The 19,548-nt window shown below is 41.6% G+C and overlaps 1 protein-coding gene across 5 annotated transcripts in view; it reads left to right on the top strand.

Annotated features, from left to right (window-relative positions):
• The window catches only part of Fhit (fragile histidine triad), a 1,440,845-nt gene that overhangs the window by 1,249,897 nt on the left and 171,400 nt on the right, over window positions 1-19,548 (top strand). For 4 of the 5 annotated variants that reach the window (XM_013346791.2, XM_026780017.1, XM_026780016.1 and 1 more), the window contains one exon: window positions 9,498-9,566. The exons of the other annotated variant lie outside the window; for it this stretch is intronic. In XM_013346791.2, the coding sequence (XP_013202245.1) occupies window positions 9,498-9,566 (69 nt within the window). The remainder of the gene's footprint in view (window positions 1-9,497; window positions 9,567-19,548) is intronic. 5 annotated transcript variants of the gene reach the window in all.

Here is a 19,548-nt window from a genome sequence, read left to right as displayed (position 1 = left end):
GAGAGAGAGAGAGAGAGAGAGAGAGAGAGAGAGAGAGAGAGAAAGAGATAGAGACAGAGAGACAAAGACATAGAGACAGACAGAGAGACTGAGAGAAAGCACTAGAAGAAAACACATAAAGAGGTCTAAGAACAATAACCAAGTCATAGTGTTTGGTATTGTTGTGCACACGTGTGTTTATATAATATATGCATATATGACTGAACATAATTCTTGGTGTATAGCATTTTCACATCAATAATAGCTTTGTAAAAGTAACCGTAACTTTTAGATGCTAGCTAGATGGGTGGCATAATATTACTATGCATAGATGTTTTTACCTAGCGAAAATATTTCAATGGATCCCTCTGTATAGAAGAAAGGAAATAGATTTTGTGAATTCATTTATCAGCTTGTACAAGAAGAACCCATCTTTGCCGATGTGAAATCTGACGGTTCATGTCGTTCAGCTGGCAGCCTCAAAGTAGCATATGATGCATTCCATACCATATGTTATAATCATCATTATATATTAGTCCTCTGTTATAAAAGAAAGGGAGCTTGAACCTTCTTTTCAGGTACAAAATTATTTGGAAGTAAATGCCAAAAAGCCTTTAATAACTTGAGGGTTAGAATCTACTGGGGTAAGTCAAAGGAATGATGCTGTTAATTCCTCACATCCAGATGTTTCTCTCCACACGGCGGGATCTCTACCACTAGCGTTCCTTTAATATACTTGGTGAAGGAAAATGGAAGACACCACTGGAGATGTAATTGTCTCTCAGTGTCGCTATTAGTGTTTATTACCAAACAGTCGGGAGAGTTTCATATTGTTCTGCTTATTGAGGTGAGATTTTGAACAAGGGGGAAAAGTTCTCACAGCACCTGTTTTCCTAATTGATAGTAATTACGCTGAACACGCCCACCCCCAGCAGGTAGGTCTTAATTAAAGTGGATGCATTCTCCTGAAACTGTATCACTTCCTCAAAAGCTGCATTACTTAGTAACAAGTTACAATATGGCCGGTGACTGAACCCTGACAGTAGCTTCCATGTCCACCTCTGGGCAAGACGCCCATATACCATTCACCTTTGTTTTTCTCATTTGCTGTCAGGGCTTCCTGTGCCTTAAAAACACATGTTTAAAAGGCTCTTTTTCTACCCTATTTGGAGGTTGAGAGCAATAGGTTAGGAAGTTGATCTCCCTTTTACCTGTTCCTTTTGTTTTGTTCTGTTTTAGATTCTGGTAGGAGAGCTTCTTAGAAGAAAGAAAACAAACAATCTTCCTGAGTGTAGCCACTACGCTATCACAGCATCTCCTGCCAGGGAGTGCTTGGGATGGTGATCAGAGTGGTTCATGCTTACAATATGGAAGATAGGGGTAATGGATTGGCATGTTCTTATGAAAAAAAAAATACCTGCCAATTATTCACACCTCCTGAGTTTGAAGCCAAAAGGCAGTGACAGGTTGGCAGGCTCTCAGACTCAGTGACTCTATAGAACATCACATTCCCTCGCCTGCATTGTATCTGACTTGAAAAGACCTTGATTTTTGGAAAATTTGAAATTTAAAACTGTCTGGTGGCTAAAAGCTCCTTTAAACGCTCATTGTGGCTCGGAGCAATACATCGTCACATCCATGGCGCTGAGATGATGTACGGAGCCCATATATCAAAAGAGTACAATCCCTCTCGTGATGTATGATTATAAGCCACCACCGGAGCGCCGCCAGTGATGGATGGCTCAAAAACACCATTGTTAAGCTGCAAAACTCTAGAGGGGCTCCACAATCCTGTAAGGGGTTGTTTTGTTTTGTTTTGTTAACTGGATTGGCTCTTTATCCCTTTTCTTTAAGTTTTTCAACTTGACTGGGACAGATGGAACATATGGAAAACTCTGTATGCCATGTTTTGTGAAAGAAAACCCAATGCCTGGGCATTGCCCATAGTCTCAGTGAAAGATCTCTGTGCAGCTAGTTAAGAGGTCATCTGTATGCCTTCATGTATGCTGCAGAGTTTTGACAGCTCACTCCTTTTGCTCTTCAGCTGGTCGTGCTAAAGTGTTCTCCAAGCTATGTGAACGACATTTATTTCACAATGAAGTGACTTTCAGTGATGTCACTCTGACCCTAGCTACAGCAGAAGAAGAGGAAGCCTCTCCACATCAAATCAGGCAGGTGCAGTCATGTCAAAAGCACAAGATTTGGAGATAGTGATAGGCCAGACTAGCATATGCTCAGTTCATCAGGCTGCAGAAGAACCCTTCCAGTTTATAGTAAAAGCAGGTGGTTCATGCTGTCTTCAGAGGCACTGCCATGTGATATAGTCAGTCTTAGGATATAATAACCTCAGTCCAAACATGATAGCAACATGAGTTCCTATAATATTTGGCTTTGAATTAGTTTCCTGGTTTACAAACACTTGGTAGATGTGGAAAGATGAAATGAGTTTAAAATAACAAAAGAACAATAGCAACAATAACAACAGCAAAAAGCCCAAAGCACTAAGGAGGCACAGGTCACATCTGGACCGTGGCATCATCTGTAGGATCCCAGGCTCCTCTCTGTGGAGCTCCTCCCTTCCTCAGATCTGGGCCCGCAGGATGGGCTGATCTGGAAAAGCCATGGAAGGCAAGGCCAGTCCTACAGCTACATTCCTGGCTCTGCCATCGGGTTGCTGTTAGTCTTTCAAGAGGCACTCCCCTGTTCTCGAAACTGAAGAAATTCAACTGTGTGTCTCCCTAATGTTTTCTAATTTGCATCCTTAGTAGTTTTTATGTTTTTAAAATGTTTTCGATTTTTCAGTTGATGTTGTACATGGAATCCCCAGACAGGAAGAGCTAACAGTTCCAGGTGAATTGAATGTGGCCAAGCAGAGGCTGCTGTTCTGTCTTAGGTAGAAATCTGATTCCCACACGTGTCATCCCCAGCCGCTCTAAGCTTGCTCTGGGAACTATAGGCCCTTGTGAATGGCAGGTTGAGAACCAGTGATGAGATACTTATCAGACTGTTATCTCTCTCTCACCCGAGGAAAGAAGACTGAGCTCCTAACCCTGTAGCCCAGGAGTAGAGCATAAGTTTCCAAGTATTAGATATAAGACACCTTTTGCTACAAATGGGGTCTGTACTCTACCCGTATCACCATGACCCCATGTTCCGTGGCTGTGACATACCCTTGTTGACCCGATTTCTGTCGAGATACTGCTAGGGGCAGAGTGTCACTTTTAACTCTCAGGACATAGGAAATTGTCATATTAGATGATGCACACCTTCCCAGGAACAGTTCTCAACCAGTATATAAATAGACGGCTCCCTCACCCCTGGAGTGGCAATCTTGGGTACATGTATTAGACTGTCATGGGACAAAGCTGGTCACTCACAGAGGTAACTCGCTTGATAATGCTTCATGTACTGGCTATTCACCCAGTCCTTTGTCCCACAGTCCCTGACTGATGTGTTTAGGGATCACCTCCCCAATAGGCCACATGCATCTCTGTCCTAGATTCCAAGTGTGTTTCAGGGCCAAGGAGACAAAGAAAAGTGTTTATATTCTTACGTTTCTGAAGAAAAGGAATTTTTATGACTTGGTCAAATGAACAACTGCATGCTCTTGGTTTCTCCTGAGTGTTTTTCTGTCTTCTCTGTGTGTTTGATGTGTTAGTTTGATGATTAACAAATTGGAACTTTATTATGTAAGCATAGTTGCCTATTGCCATTTGAGAGCTTTTGGTAATTTTCCAAATTTCACAAAAAGCACAACAGACATAAAGCCTTATTTAGTCTTAGGGTGGAAAATTTGTGTTTTGCTGTCTTAGTTGGGATTTCTATTGCTATGAAAGGACTCCATGACTATGGCAACTCCTTTTTTGTTGTTGCTGGGTTTTTGGTTTTTTGTTTTATTGGCGGGGGTAGGGGAGCATGAGACATGGTTCACTGTGTAGCCCTGGCTGTCCTGGAACTCACTCTGTAGACCAGGCTGGCTTCGAACTCACAGAGATCTGCCTGCCTCAGCCTCCTGAGTGCTGGAGTTAAAGGCATGCATCATGACCACCTGACTGACCATGGCAACTCTTATAAAGGAAAAACATTTAATTGGGGTAGCTTATATTTTCAGGGTTTCAGTCCATTTTCGTCATGGTGAGGCATGCAGCATGCAGGCAGACATGGTGCTGGATCTGAGAGCCTTTACATCTTGACTCAGGGGCAACAGGAAGTGCTCTGAGTCACGTCACTGGGTGGCATCTTGAACATATATAGAGCTTCAAGGCCCCCCTCCACAGTGACACACTTCCTCCAACAAGACCACACCCACTCCAACAAGGCCACACCTCCTAATAGTGTCACTCCCTTTGGAGGGCATTTTACTTCAAACCAGCACACTCGCTTTCTTTACCTATAGAATCAATCAGCTCATATTGACTCCCTCAAAGTGTTGTACTGATAGAATAAAAAAGATATAAAATCCATATTTAAAATCAGCTCATCAGCATTTGTTTTGTACTGGGCTATTTATTTGTATTTGTTTTTTTGTATGTTCCTTTAGCTTTTGTCATGACCAAATACCTGAGAGAAACAAGTTAGAGAAGCAAATATTGATTTCTCATGGTTTCAGAGATATTAGTCCATGGTCATCTGATTCCATTGCTTCCGGGCCATGGTGAGAAAGAACATAATGGAAGAAGAATATGAATCTGCAGAGATGATGACTTCATGGAATCCAACAATCAACACAGAGATGCTCAGGGGACAAGACAAGGCACGCCCCCAGTGACCTACTTCCTCAAAGGATAGGAAGTATCATCAAAATATGATTCCATGATGAATTAATTCAGTGAAGAAGTCTTGGACCTCCTGGTTGAAAAAAAAGACCTATTTGCTGAGTCTTCAGTGACTTCTCCTTTCATGCTCTCTTGTAATGACATTGATCCTTGCCAAGTAATTCAACATAGATTTCAAATTCAAGGTCAGCTGGTGTGGTAATTTGGATGGGATTTTCCTCCATTACCTCCTAGGGAGGTGTGACTTTGTTGGAGGAAGTGCATCATTGAGGGGGTAGGCTTTGAGGTTTCCTATGCTTAGAATACCACCCAGTGTCTCAGTTGACTTCCTGTTGCCTACAAGATGTCTGCCTGCTCTCTGCCATGCTCCCTACCATGCTAATAATAGACTAAACCTCTGAAACTCTAAGCAAGCCACCCCGAATAAGTGGTTTTACTTCATAAGAATTGCCATGGTCATGGTGTCTCTTCACAGCAATAGAAACCCTAACTGAGACAGCTGGTAAGCAACCTCAATTCATATGCAACCTAAACTTACCCTGTCCTGTAATTGGCCATATTTACAGGTCTGGGATTAGAGAGTGGGTATCTTTGGAGAAGACCTTATCTGGCCCCTACAACATAATTTTTATTATTCTTTAAAGCCAGATTTTCCTTCTATCTTTGTTCTCAGGCAGGTGTTGAAGAGAGGCATTTACACAAGCTTAATTGGCTGGGTGTATAGATAATCCAGTTATAAAGGAGGCTAGCCTTTTATGCCTTTTCCTGCCCTTATTTTATTCCCTGCAATTGAACTATGATACCATCTAACAAGGAAAAGCCAGACCATTTTGACAGCACTGACCATCTCCAGGTGATGGATACATGTGTGGGAAAAAAATAGAAGGAACAGTACAGACAGGAAGAAAGAGGCAGAGAAGAAAAGGCAATGCTAGTGTGCTTGTCTCTCTTCTCCTCCCATCCTAGCAAAGCCTCTAACAAGCTAGAATCCATATACTTCACACTGTGAAAGTAAAAACTTCAGCAGGTTTTAATGCATTCACAAAGTTGTGGGACCACCACAACTATATGAGCCTAGAAAAGAAATCATCCATCACCTCCAAAGATACCCCGTTTCCACCGGCAGTCACTCTTTGTTGTGCTACAGGAAACACTGATCTCTCCCTGTGAATTTGCCTAGTCTGGGCATTTCATAAATGGAATCGTGTAATATATGGCCGTTCGTATCTGAGTCCTTTCACTTAGCATAATGCCGTCCCTTAGCGGCTTCATTCCTTTTTATGCCCAATCATCTTCCGTTGTCTTGTTATTACAGCATTCATAGTTGATCGTCACTTTGGATTGTTTCCACTTTTTGATGATGGTGAATAATATTGCTATAAATATGCATTATGAGGTTTTGTGCCTACATGGTTTCAGTTCTCCTGGGTATATACTGGGAATATAATTTTGGGTCATTTGGTGTCTGTATGTTTAACATTTTGAGGAATTGCCAAACTGTTTTTCAAGCATGCAGCTGCATCATTTTGCACTCTGTGCAAAAGCGTTTGCGGCTTCTTTGCCTCCATGGTCTCACCCGCACTTGGGCTTCTCTGCGTTTTGATTAGAGGGAGCCTGGTGGCTATGGAGTGGTATCTCTGTGTGGCTTTGATTGACATTTCACTAATGACTAATGGCACTGAGTATCTTTTCTTGGCCTTTGCAGGGTTATCTTTCCAGCTTCACTGAAACCAACTCGAGCATTCAACAACGAAGAACACTATTGATGTTTCCCTCTTTCTTGAAACTCCCCCTTCTCTGGGCTTCTGGAGGTTATCATCTCTTGGTTTATATACTTATTGTGTTCGTTGGTTGAGTCCTACTTCTCTCCCTTAGAAGGCTGTGCAGAGACTGAGTGGGATGTCAGAATCCTGGGATTAGGCTGTCACTTAGGCGCCTATGTCAGTGTATCAGGTATCAGGAGGAGGTGAGATCATGCCCTCAGGGAAAAATCACCTAGACAGAGAGCTGTTTACCATATTTGGTATCACTCCAAGTTTTAAATGGTGTCCGGTGATGGAAAGTGGCATTTCCAAAACTGAATGGTAGCAGCCTATAGAAATACTCTGGTGAGTAAGCCCAGAGGAGGAGGGGATAGAAAGGGAATCAGAGACAGGTCCAGACCCTGGAGTCACTGGCATGACCTTGAGGACAGGCAGAGAGAGTGATCAGTGCTGGAAACCTGGGCAGCATATGGAGATAGCTCTCCACATACCACAGCAAGGCAGGCCAACAAGGTGTTTCCTCAGCGCGTTTCACAGGGGTAGACCTAAGAACAAAGGGATGGTCTGAGTCAGTGGCTCTCAAGTGAGCAGCATCACTTGGGGAGTTATTATAAAGTAGATTAGAACGTCCCTAATCTTAGAAGTACGTAGCTATTTACTGCTGTTTGGTAATCAAAACAACAGAAACAGAATCTGCGAGAAGAGATGCTTTCATGGTAGCCCCTTTAAGGAGCTTCTGAAATATCAACTTTGCTAATATAAAACCAGTCACTGAACATGACCTCCAATCTTCAGATTGCATTCTTAGCAGTAATGCTGTCCCCACTGCATCTGTGTGTGTTTAGAACACTCTGCTAAATAGCACCACAAGCGTATGACAACCATGCACTTAGCAGATTTCATATGTTAGGTCCATAAGGTGGGGAGGCTGCAGTGCCCCTTACAGCGAAAGATGCTGAGTCACAGGCCTGCCGTGGCAAGGTAACACAGCTAGTAGATATTGTGTATACTGTATTCCAGGTAAAAGCTGTTACTGTTATGTTCTGTGTCCTCTGGCAGTATGAGTACAAAATTTTGCTCTGAAAATTGTGATGACTTACATGTAAGGAATGGGGTGGAGAACAGGTAGGTGACATCAAAGAAACAAGAGAGAAAGGGTGTTGGTGAGAAAGGAAGGGATGGGGAAAAAGGAAGAATTATTGCAAAGGAAGGATTTGCAAGTGAAGACTAGCGGACAGAGGGCTCTCACCCTGTTCTCAGCCATTCTCCCCCCCCCCCCCCCGTGTCTTCTCTGGTCTGAAGTCTGATTCATTAAGCTACTCTGGATGGTTACTTTCTTCTTGAGCCCATGTTGCAAGGCTTTCTTGTAAGAATTTGGTTCCTAGGTAGTTTGTAACTTACTTCTCCATGTCTGTCTGTTTCTGTATCACTCCTTCTTTGTTCACATTTGAGACTTAAGTATGTCTATGTCCCATTGACTCAAGGGTTTGAGGTTGCCTTCACCATGAGCTGGAGGTGATTTGGGCGGAAACATGTCACTGTCTGGGGACTGTGTACTCAGGGGCAGACGTGAAGCTCTTCTTTGCTTCATTCACCTTGGACAGCCCAACTTACTGCCTTTCCTGTATACCTTATTGTTCTCCCTTTCTTGTACACAAAACCACGAGATATTTCACGTTCTGTTCTCTGGAGGTCCATCATTGCAGCCCAGTTGTAGGAACCAAGATAGGGTGTGGGGGGAGTGATTGGGGATGTACTTTGATTCTTTGCCTGTCTTTCCATACTTTAGCTTTTCCATTTTCCTTTCTCTGTAATTAATAACAAGCGCAGGAAGTTAGCTATGAATAAGGTTTAGGTTTAGAGAGATACAATAGATACCATTAGTAGAGTAAAACTCCCAAGTAGCATTTTAGCCCTGAAGAATATATATATTGAATTAGATACGCTGTGATCCTTAAGTCATGATCTCTGACTAATAAGTCTGCTATGTCTATTACATGGGTGCTTTAGTAGATTAGACCAGGGAAATGAGGGATTTAAAAGATTAAGTGAAGGCCAGTAAGATGGCTCATCAGTAAAGATACTTGCTGCCCAGACTGACAACCTGAGTTCTATTCCCATAATACATCTGACCATCATACACATGTGCACACATGCACGCGCGCGCACACACACACACACACACACACAGACATGATTGCACACACACACACAGACAGAAGACACATCCTAGATTTATTTTTTTAAACGTTTTAAGAAGATGATGCTCACAGAATTACTGTATGATGGTAATGAAAATCAACAAGAGGACAAGACCCATGTGACGTCATTTCCTGTGAGAACTCTACCACTCTCTGCTCAGAGCCCTTATCTCTCTTGAGTATTCGTTTTTTCCTTCTGTAAAATGAAGATCACTTCAGAAAAGAACTGGGAAGTACTCCATGAAATACCGTCCAGGACTAATACAATCTCTGGTTGTCATGGCAAATAAGAATGAGCGAGAGCTGTCTGTCTTATATAATTAGTAGTCAAAGCCAGTGTTCTTGATTTGGGCCACACTACTTCCTCTTTTCACCAATTCCCCGGCTATTTATTCAGTTCTCTCTTGACCGGTCCTTCTCTCTTGTCAGCTTCAGAGTCACAGTCACAACAACTGTCTCTGAAGACACGCTGTCATTTCACAGCCCTGGCTGACTATAGCCCAGACTGACAGTGATGCATGATTCCACAGAGCCTGTGATGCACGCTGACATCTCCCTCAAGCTCCCGTAGGCCGCCAACTTGTATCCCTCTTGTTCTGTGTTTCTTCACTTGAAGCAGATTTCAGATTTAGTTTCTGAAAGTGATCATCAGCCTCTCCTGAAAAATAGTCCAGCAAGAACCCGTGGAGGGTAATTGGCCTTCGGGAGAGCATCACTGTCAAGTCAAGAGACAGACAGTGAATTAAACACATTTTTCTTTCTTTCTTTTGTACCTCCAGCATGTGCATGTCCACATTCTTCCGAGAAAAGCAGGGGACTTCAGCAGGAATGACAGCATCTATGATGAGGTGAGTCTGTCCTTTGTGACCTTATTATTGGGTCACAAGGCCTGTCAGTGTGACTGAATCAACCCAATTAGCTAGATGTCACCCCAGACATGATCTTCAATGGTATTCTACCCAAGAGGATTTGGGAAGTGGTAGTAGAAGCTAGCAAGCTTAGAGTGACCATCAGGGGCAAAAGAACTGAATTATAATTTTTTTTTAACTAATGAAAGCCAATAGCAAACCAAGTGTTCTTGTGATTTCTGCTTTGTCATGTTTATCAGGACACTTAATATCTGTGTGAAAACATGATTCTGAATCTCCATAATGTAAAATGTTACCAGTAGAAGTCAAGCAGAGTGCCATATGATTCTTTGAGATGAATGTGCTAACTTTGGGAGCTGGGGAGATAACTCAGTGGATATATTGCTTCCATGATAAGCTTGAGAACCCGACTTTGCTGCAATCCAAAGATAGCAATGTCAACTCAGCACTCTGTGAATCATCAAGGGCCACATGATTCTACTCTGGGGTCTTATCCACATGAAAACCTTCCAGTGTCTGCATGTGCTGAGTAGAACATTGCCTGTGGTAGAGTAGACTAGAAGAAAATGCAAAGTTATTTCACTTTATGTACTGACCATAGCAGTGGAACAGAAAATATATTTCTTGCTTTTGAGAGCTGATCACACGGCACCAGTACCCTACGGTCATTGCATTAAAAACACTTTAGCTGTAACAAGGAAAGGTGCTTGGCTTTATTGGCAACATCTGCCTTGGGTGTCAAGATAGAAAGATATTAGTCACATATTTGGTTATCTTCTTCCAGCCTTTTGGGGGAAAATTCACTCTTATTTTTAATTTTACTTGTTTATTATGTGTCTCTGTCAACTAGACCTATAAGAAGATAAGATTTTCAACTTGTCCCCAAGGTCTACATGAACTGGATATATCTCTGTGTGTTCATAGGGTTTTCTCTAATGAGCTAGGCTTTAAAATGGTTATCCAAACATTGTAAATAAAGAATGTCAGCATTTAGTAAGGACATACATTGATGTCTGCTCAGGGACTCGGTGGATCACTTTATGTATTCTTCAACACTACTGTGAACTTGTGTAAGCTAGATATTGCTTAGCCACAGTTTTGAGAGCTAACTTGTGACCTAGAAGCTTTCTGAAATTCTTATTTATTTAGGGATATCTTTATCTCTAGAGATTGTGTTTGGGTAGATGGCAAAGGCACATGAGAACAAATTATTAAAGTACCAAACCCCTCACAAGTGATTCTGATACAGTTATAGGTGGTAGAGTAGGTCCTATGCACAGTCTGGGCTTCGCAAGGCCTCTGAACACTCTAGATGTGAACTCTGTTCAGCGGATGTGAAGAGCAAGCTGACGGTTGGTAATGGCTTTAAGTCTGTGTGGGAAGAAAGTAAGAGCTACAGAATCATTATACAGAGATATATTAAATACACAAGTACATAGCTTATTAATGTAAACCAAGGTTAATAAAAATGTTGCCAAGTACAGGATATTTTAATGAATAAATTACCACATGATTTATATACAAGTGAATGCAGTTGGAGTGGCATTAAAAGTGCTTGAAAACACTGTTTTCCTAGGCCGATCAGTCACCTTGAATCTTGTTTATGTACCAAATGGGCTATTGACAGAAGCTGTGTGCATGCATTTCAGCTCCGTCCAAGACACAATGGCTGACGTTGCACAGTACCTGGCTAATACTCTCTTGCCCTTTTTGCACACTCCAGCGACATCTCTCGACTCACAAATAAAGCAACACGTGTTACTACAGCCCATATATCCCTCTATATGAACAAGTAATTTCCAAAAGAACTATTTTTTTCAGTCAGCATTAGCTTATAGTGTAATATTAGCTTACAATATGCTCTACAGAGATAGTGGTACAAAACTAGAAAGTGGTTAAACAGATTAAAGTTCATTGCAGCCTACTGAGGGGGAGACCATCATTAAAGCCACTTGGCTTCCATGTCTTAATTTTCTTATCTTTAAAATGAATAATGTTTACCACTCCCAAACATGGCATGCCTATTATGGGACATAGAGCTACCAAAAGCAGATTTTGAGGATTGGTACATAGTAAACAGTTATTAGTAGGTTGCTACTTATTATTGTTGTTACTAATTTGCTTTGGAACATATGCAGAGGGTAAGGGATGGGTAATCTAGGTTTCAAACTAAACTGTTAGATGTCCTCATTTAGCACCCTTTGCCAGGGTAAGTAAAACATCATGCTTCCAATTTTCCCTCTGCCTTTAGCTACTCAGCCTCAGCTTGATCTTCCTCTTCATTTGAGAAGCATCTCTCGTTTGAGTACATAATAAGGCAATGCCTTCCAAGAGGCATGGCAAGCATAAAGCGTCATGCAGGCCTTACTGGTACAAGATGTAATATCCATTAGACTGAGTGATGTTAATCAGAAATGATAGGGTGATGAGGGATGACATTCCTTATACTGATGAAATCAGTCACTCACTGGGAATCGTGTAGACACAACAAACAGGCCAGCTTGGAAGGAGACAAGTGGGAAATAAAAATAGCAAGAGACCAAGCCCAGTGAATGCCATTGCACCCCTACAATTACAGTCTACAGTCTGATACCTAAAGAAAGAAGCCCCAGGTTGAATTTGCTCATAAGGTGACATCCTTCGCTAGCACAGTTTTAAGATGAATAGCGATAATGGAGAAGCTTCCCAGAAGGGGTGCAGGATGGCAAGTTCTGGGAACAGAGAAAGGGGGTGAAGATTGGGGACTAAGACACTTGAAAGGGGGAAACAGAATATGTGTAGACAGAGGATGACATAGTCACTGCTTCTAACATTCTGGAACATTTTTCGAAAGGACTCTAAACATGTCCGATGTGTCATTAATACGTTCCGTGCGGCTTCTCAATGCAGATCTAGGAGTATCAGGCTACAAGGAGACCAAAGTCAACATCAGAAAAGGATAGACCACATTTAGGAAAAAGCTGTGAACCGTTAGAATGACCTTTGCGTGAAAGGGTGATTCCATCTTTGGATCCCTTCAGGTCATAATTGGTCAGAAGTGTGTGAGGTCACTATGGGGACCACGGGGTTGCACTGCCTGCCTCTCCATAGCTGGCCCGTTCTCCCGTTTATGGCCATTGTCACTGTAAATTCTGAAAAATGGTGCCATTCTCTGATTAGTATTATGGCACTTGGGCAGCTGCCTATCCAAACATTCTTTGTTTAGTTCTTAGAAATACAAGATGTAACTCTTTCTTGACTTGTATGAGACTATCGATTTGTCCTCATTTCCAGCAGCCTCTTCTCGACTTTTCTCTAGCTCAGCAATGCATACTGATGATGCGTAGGCTTTGCTGGCTTCCCCACATGGGTTCTGTCATTCCCTGCAAAGTGCTTTTTAATGATGTGCTTCATTTTTGTCTGAAAAGTAGTTTTTAATGAGGCTGGATGCTGGTAAGCATGTCACTCATGCTGTAGGTCAGGAGGGCTCCCACGATTCTGCCTCCTCCCTACACTTCCGTTCCTCACTTAGGCCGTGCCCATGTGTCTTTCCAGGCTCTCCAAATTAAAGCCTTTCCCCCAAATGCAACATGAGAGGTCAGTATAAGTGGTCCTGGTTCCCAAAATCATCTAAATTTGAGCTCCTGCCCCAGTTCCCCTCTTATCTCTATCATTCAAATGTCACTGCTCTCTGGAACATGTGTCTGGCTCAGAATTTCATGACAAACCTCCTGTAATATCCATTTCACCCTCCCGTTTGTTTCTTTATTTACAATGCTCTGGCCCAAGGTGATTTCTTCAGATTCAATGTTGGGTCTTGCCTACGTTTCTGCCACCAGAACTTGTTCTGCCTTCCCATATAACTTGTTTTTTTTGCCAAACTTAGCATTGGCATTCCTCGGGGCCTTTGTACAAATTGTTCTCTTTGCCTGTGGTGTCTGCCATCTGTTTCCATTCATGTACATCTGTGTCTTTATCCAAATCTTAGGTCAAGGCCACTCCCTAAAAGAGCACTCCTTCCTCTTTTAAAGATTTAGCTAAAATGACCACTCTTGCCTTAGCACCATAGTTCCTTCCTGTTAACATGCCAGTTACATCCTTAACAACTCACTCCAGATAATTTTCAGTTGATATGCAACACCTGCATAGCCCAAGTGCATTGTAAAGCTTTCAGAGCAGGGACCCTAGCCTGGTGTAGGGTAGGTCCTCAGTGGATATCTGTCACTAGAAGCACATATGCCAGGACAAGAGTCCCACTTTAGGAACTTGCCATCCCCAACAAGCTAAAACCTACTATAACAGGAGAGTGCATCTTGCTTTCGCGGGGGGGGGGGGGCGGTGATTCATCAACTCGTGGCTTCCCTGGGTGTTAGTGGAACATGGTGCCATCAGCCATCTAAGGGTAGTTTAATGGGGCGTTGATAGAACAGAACCCTTTGGTCAGAAATCAATGTGCTGCAGAAGGCTGAAAAGTGTGGCGCACCAGAAAGGTTTGGAGAAGCAATTATAAACCTCATCTGATTGCTAAGCAAGTCTGGTAGCCTTGTGTCAAGGACGATAAGTAACTTTTCCCCTGGAAACCTCGATCTGTCTTCCTGTAACAAATACAGATGTGAGGTTTGCTGAAAGCAGGCTGGAGGCCCACTCTGCTTTCGTTCTTTAATTATCGTCCTGGAGTTTATCTTCGATTATTCTCCCTCAAGCTTTGTGTCTTAGACTTGTCCTTATGCATTTTACTCACCTCTCCAGTCCCCAGATTTCAGAGCAGGGGGCTTTCTCCTTTCCCCCAAACCAAGGGTCAACTCCACCCCTTCCAAAACATACAGCTCTCTCTTCACTGTTCTCCATAGAGCTATGGGCAGCTCACAAACTCTGTGTTGTATTTTCTTGGAACTTGCATGAATTATGTAAGGCCGTCTCTGAACTCTCCAGCACCTCTATTCTCTTGACAAGTTGATGAAGATTATGATAATGACATAAATGGTTCCTTGGATCAAAGAACATGCATAGCAAATGTGGAGGAGGGAAGTGCCCATTGCTTAATGCCACAGTACATCATTTCATTAGCTCAGGAAGACTTACCTTGACTGTGTCTCAGATAAGCATGCTCATAACTGAAATGGTCAATTCATCTGATGTTTATGGGTGACACTGAATGGTTATGATTGTGTGCTGGGTCTAAAATTCATTTCTCATCTTTAAAAAAAAAAGAAGTGCCTAATAGTAAAGAAAAGGGGAATGCCTATCAGCAATTGGAAAAATTCAACCATGAACTTTATAGACAGAGCAACCACGGGGTTAAGCGTGTCATGGAAAACAATTGCTTGGCTTATTGCAATGTATAAACAAAATCAATTTACTCAAATTCAGGTCATTTGGCCCTGCAGGCTTGAGAGAAGCATTATATTGCTGATGATATTTATTGCTGAACTTGGATCTCTTTCACACATCATCTGACAATGTACTCCAAGTTCATGGATCCCTAGTTGATTTTACAAAGAGGAAGGAATGTCTCAGTGAGACAGTTAATTAGCTGTTCTCCCTCTGGGTTCACGGATTTCTTCCTAGTGGTTGGTAAGCTTCTGAGTTCACGAGAATTGTAGAATGCAAACATTGATACTTCTTGTTCAGATTAAAATTGCAACTTTATGTGTTTTTGCACTCTTTGAGACTTTTAAGTCAAAGAATATGGATATAAATTCATGGTCATTCTTAATTAAATGATATGTCTCATATCCCCCTATATGTACCTTTAAATATGCTTTTAGATACCTAATTTAAGAGAACTTGACTACTAATTCCTATGCCATGTTATTCTCCAGTTACATCTTTATAAACCCTCACAGGAGAAGGGATAGTTAGTAAAGAGTAGTTCATCAGGTTAAAATTTTTATCTCCTTTTTTCTCATAAAGATGAATGTTAGAGAAAATCAGGTTGGTTTCATATAGAGCAGTGCTTACTAAGCATGGTAGAAAGGAAAAGACAATAATGATGATAATGATGGGTTGGGGACCTCCAAAGACAATCACGAATTCATTGCACATAAACAAATCAGATCAAAAGCAAAGCCGAATCAAGAACAGATAAAGTTCAGATCCCTGTAGGAGCCCCACAGCTAAAGACACCACTTTATGGAGTCTATGTTTTCCTCATTAGAATTTACTTAAAAGATGTTGTGTTAGGTCCTTTTTCCCCCTCAGGTTTCCTCTGTTATGTCACGTGAATATCTTCAGTTACGTGTTAGTACTACCAGGGATGCTCATGAGACCAACCACGGACTTAAAGAGCAGGAGAGGTACTGTATGAGTCATTCTTTCTCCTGACAACTGCCTTTGAAATGGCTTTCATGAGAGTGGCTGAAATTTCTCATCCAACTTTGAAAGGAGGCACAGTGTTCCTTTGTGGTAACAATATCTAAGTTTAAATTTGGGGGATCTAGACCCAGCTTGCTTCATGTTCATTTTCTATTCCATGTACTTGAACAAACTGTCCAACTTTTCCATGTCTCATTTTTTTCATCTATGACATATATGTAGGGTTGCTATGAAAATCAATTAATGCCTTCCATATGAAACCTTAGTCTACATGAAAAGTCCTCAGTAAATACCTGCTTCCATAATTTCCGTGAGTTTAATAGTATTATCATTATCCTGACAGGCTATTGTGGGGAACTAGTAGAGTGAGTTCGGTAGGTGACAGGTCAGAGGTCATTCTCCATCTACAGAGAGTTCTGTTACCATATGTATGTGAACTGAGAGCCTTCAAAGACAGCCATTCGTGAGCACATTAATCCTTCCAACAGTCAGAAGTAGGGAGCCCCCATGATCCTGCCATGTAGGATCATGTAGACATGATGAAGAACTTGGAGAGAAAATACCCTAGATGAGAATGTTACTATACGGCTTTTGGATCACTCCAACAGACGAGCAAGCCACAGTTTCTAGAAATTTTATTCTGGTGTTCAACTTCCTCCTCCCAACTTAGAGTCACAATTTGAGAAATACTGGGTATTTTTATATTCAAGAAATTGAAGAAAAGGTTTCTGTACTTAAATATCTGCATTGTATGCATTGGACTAGCATAGTTAGTGACTCCTCCCGTATCTTTAAATATTGAGCTTACTGTGAAAACTCCAGTGTCTCACATAAGATGTACTTGAAATGAGAAGGAGAAAGAATGCAGCAACATTAGGCTTCTGCATAAGATTACTAATCACAAACCAATCAATTCTTGTGTTTTTGTCCCCCAGAGAACTGATGGAAAATGACAATGGAATGGCATTATGGTTTAATGAACCCCAGTAATCTGGACTCTGTGTCAGGGGCTAGGTACACATCATCTTATCTTACAGACATCAGGATAACTGTAACTGAAGGTGAGCCTCATAGGGAGGTATCTTCCTAGATCTCAGTGGCAACGCTTATTTACATCTAATCTGTTGAACATAGAGTCTTCCCTCTCTGTGTCACACTTTGCTTTAATCTTTATTTTTCTGGAAAATTCAAATTAAATGAGCTAAGCATTTTTCTTGAAGGCCATGATTTCTGATCACATACACACACACACACTCATACACACACATGCACATAACACACACATGTACACACATACACACACACATACACACACACACACACACACACACACACACACACACACACACATCCTAAATATCTTTTAAGTCTTATAAGTCTTGAACTTCTGCTAAGTAGGTAAAACATACATTGAAGAAAATGGCATTTTACAAAGCTAATTTTTTTTCTCCTTTTAGGATATGGCCCTGTGAGTTTGGCAGCTTAGGAACTTCATTATAACTCCTCTTCGGAGTTTTGTTTAAACACAATGAAATCATCAACATACTCTATCTAGCCCAGCTTCTACAATTCCCAAGGTCATTCTTTCGAAGCTGATGTTGTGCACCAAACCTCTTAAAGACTTTCGCATGCCTTATAGAGTATTCATGTCACAATAACACACTAAAATATTTAAAAGGAAATCACTGCCTTATTTTTTTCTCAAAAAGAAACAGCTCTTGCTTACAACTCTCAATGGGCCATAAATATCTTCCAGGCCAGCTGTGCCAGTGCCCGTTGGAAATCTGTCTTACATTAGTAGTAACTAAGGTACTCATAGAATATTCCCTTTACACTGAAATGCAGTCTTGTTCTAGCATGCATCCATTTCTTTTGGAAGAATTTTGTTTCTCCTTGTTGTTAGAACTTTGCATGCTTGGGTTAAGCATACTGTGAACTTTCTGCTTGATTTCACTGATGATCTTGGCCATCAGTTGACATAAGGACTGAGGTTCAGTTGAGTTTTTTGTCACAAGATAAAAGCAAGCAAATGTTACATAAGTCCCCCACATAGCACTCACGCACGCATGCACGCACACACACACACACACACACACACACACACACACACCAGGTGCATGTATCTCGCATGTTGTTTTGTTGTTATTATTATTGTTTTTGGTTTTGGTTTTTGATTTTTCAAGAAAGGGTTTCTCTGTGTAGCTTTGGAGCCTGTCCTGGAACTCACTCTGTAGACCAGGATGGCCTCGAACTCACAGAAATCTGCCTGCCTCTGCCTCCTGAGTATTGGGATTAAAGGTATGTGCCACCACTGCCCAGCTTTATACATGTATTTTTGATTGAATAGTTTCTTTATTTAAGTTGTATCTCAAAAGTGAGAACTTCGGGAATTTGGTGCATTCACTTGTTCACAATCTGGGATGAGGCTGAATTAGATTTGAGACAGCATAGGGCAAGACTGTCCTAAGTGATGCCCTTAGAATGGAGAGGAAAGATAGGATGGGATTTGACATTAGCCCAAGATGATCAGTTAATACGGACACTGACTTATGTTTTTTTCCATCAGATGCAGGAACTAAGGCACAGGGGAACCTTGTAACTTTTTTCAGGACAATAGAAAAATAGGGACAGGCCTGAGATTCACTTTCAGGCTGCCTGTTTCCAGTCTGCCTTCTCCTTCATGCTGTGGCCTCCACAAACACTCCCAAATATTTTCATTCCCTTCCTCCTCACTACCTCTGACACACAGAGAACTCTACTCTCTCATAGGACAGGGTCTCCAGAATGCTAGCTGTACTAAATATATTATTTTCCCGGTCCTTAGAATGCAGAGCCTCATTTTCCCCTTCCTCACTTCTTCGGCTTTCATTTTTTAGCAACAAGGCCCCTTACTTTCTTGGCATTGCTCTCCTTTCTGTCAAAATGTCCTTTTTGTACTCAACCTGCACACAACAGAGCAGTTCACATTCTCAACCTTCAAAGAATGACAGCATATTTTTCAAACTAACAAGGCCTTCTAGAAGAGAGCAGACTTTTTAAAGATGGAATATCAAACCTTAATCTAGACATCAGTGAGACTAGTAACGCCGCCACCTAACCACAAAGGCCAGCTCTGTACTCTGGGTGCATACCTGGAGTCTCTCTGGAAAGTAATTTGGTAAATTTGCCCCTGAAAGCCCAATCAGTGCTCCCAGTGACAAAACTATCCACAGATACTTTCATTTGGAACCATGTCATCCTGCCAAAACAGTAATAAGCATTTCTCTGTCCCCCTCTAAGCTCAAAAATGATCTTATCTGCAATAGTTTCTATATTATCCCAGAGTGATTGCTTTGAATATGGGCAGTGTGCCCCAAATTAAGAAATACAGAAATCCTTTAGAAAGGGGAAAAGATCAATAATAATGATGGTGGTGATGATGATGGTGATGGTGATGATGATGGAGATGATGATGGTGATGGTGATGATGGTAATGATGATGGTGGTGATGATGTTGATGGTGGTGGTTATGATGGTAATGATGATGGTGGTGATGATGTTGATGGTGATGATGGTGACGATGATGGTGATGGTGATGATGATGATTGTGATGATGATGGTGCTGATGATGGAGGTGATGGTGATGATGGTATTGATGATGATGATTGTGATGATGATGGTGCTGATG

This window comes from Microtus ochrogaster, chromosome 6 (genome assembly GCF_000317375.1).
Source record: "Microtus ochrogaster isolate Prairie Vole_2 chromosome 6, MicOch1.0, whole genome shotgun sequence".
Taxonomy (NCBI): domain Eukaryota; kingdom Metazoa; phylum Chordata; class Mammalia; order Rodentia; family Cricetidae; genus Microtus; species Microtus ochrogaster.
This window is presented reverse-complemented; position numbering and strand designations above follow the sequence as displayed.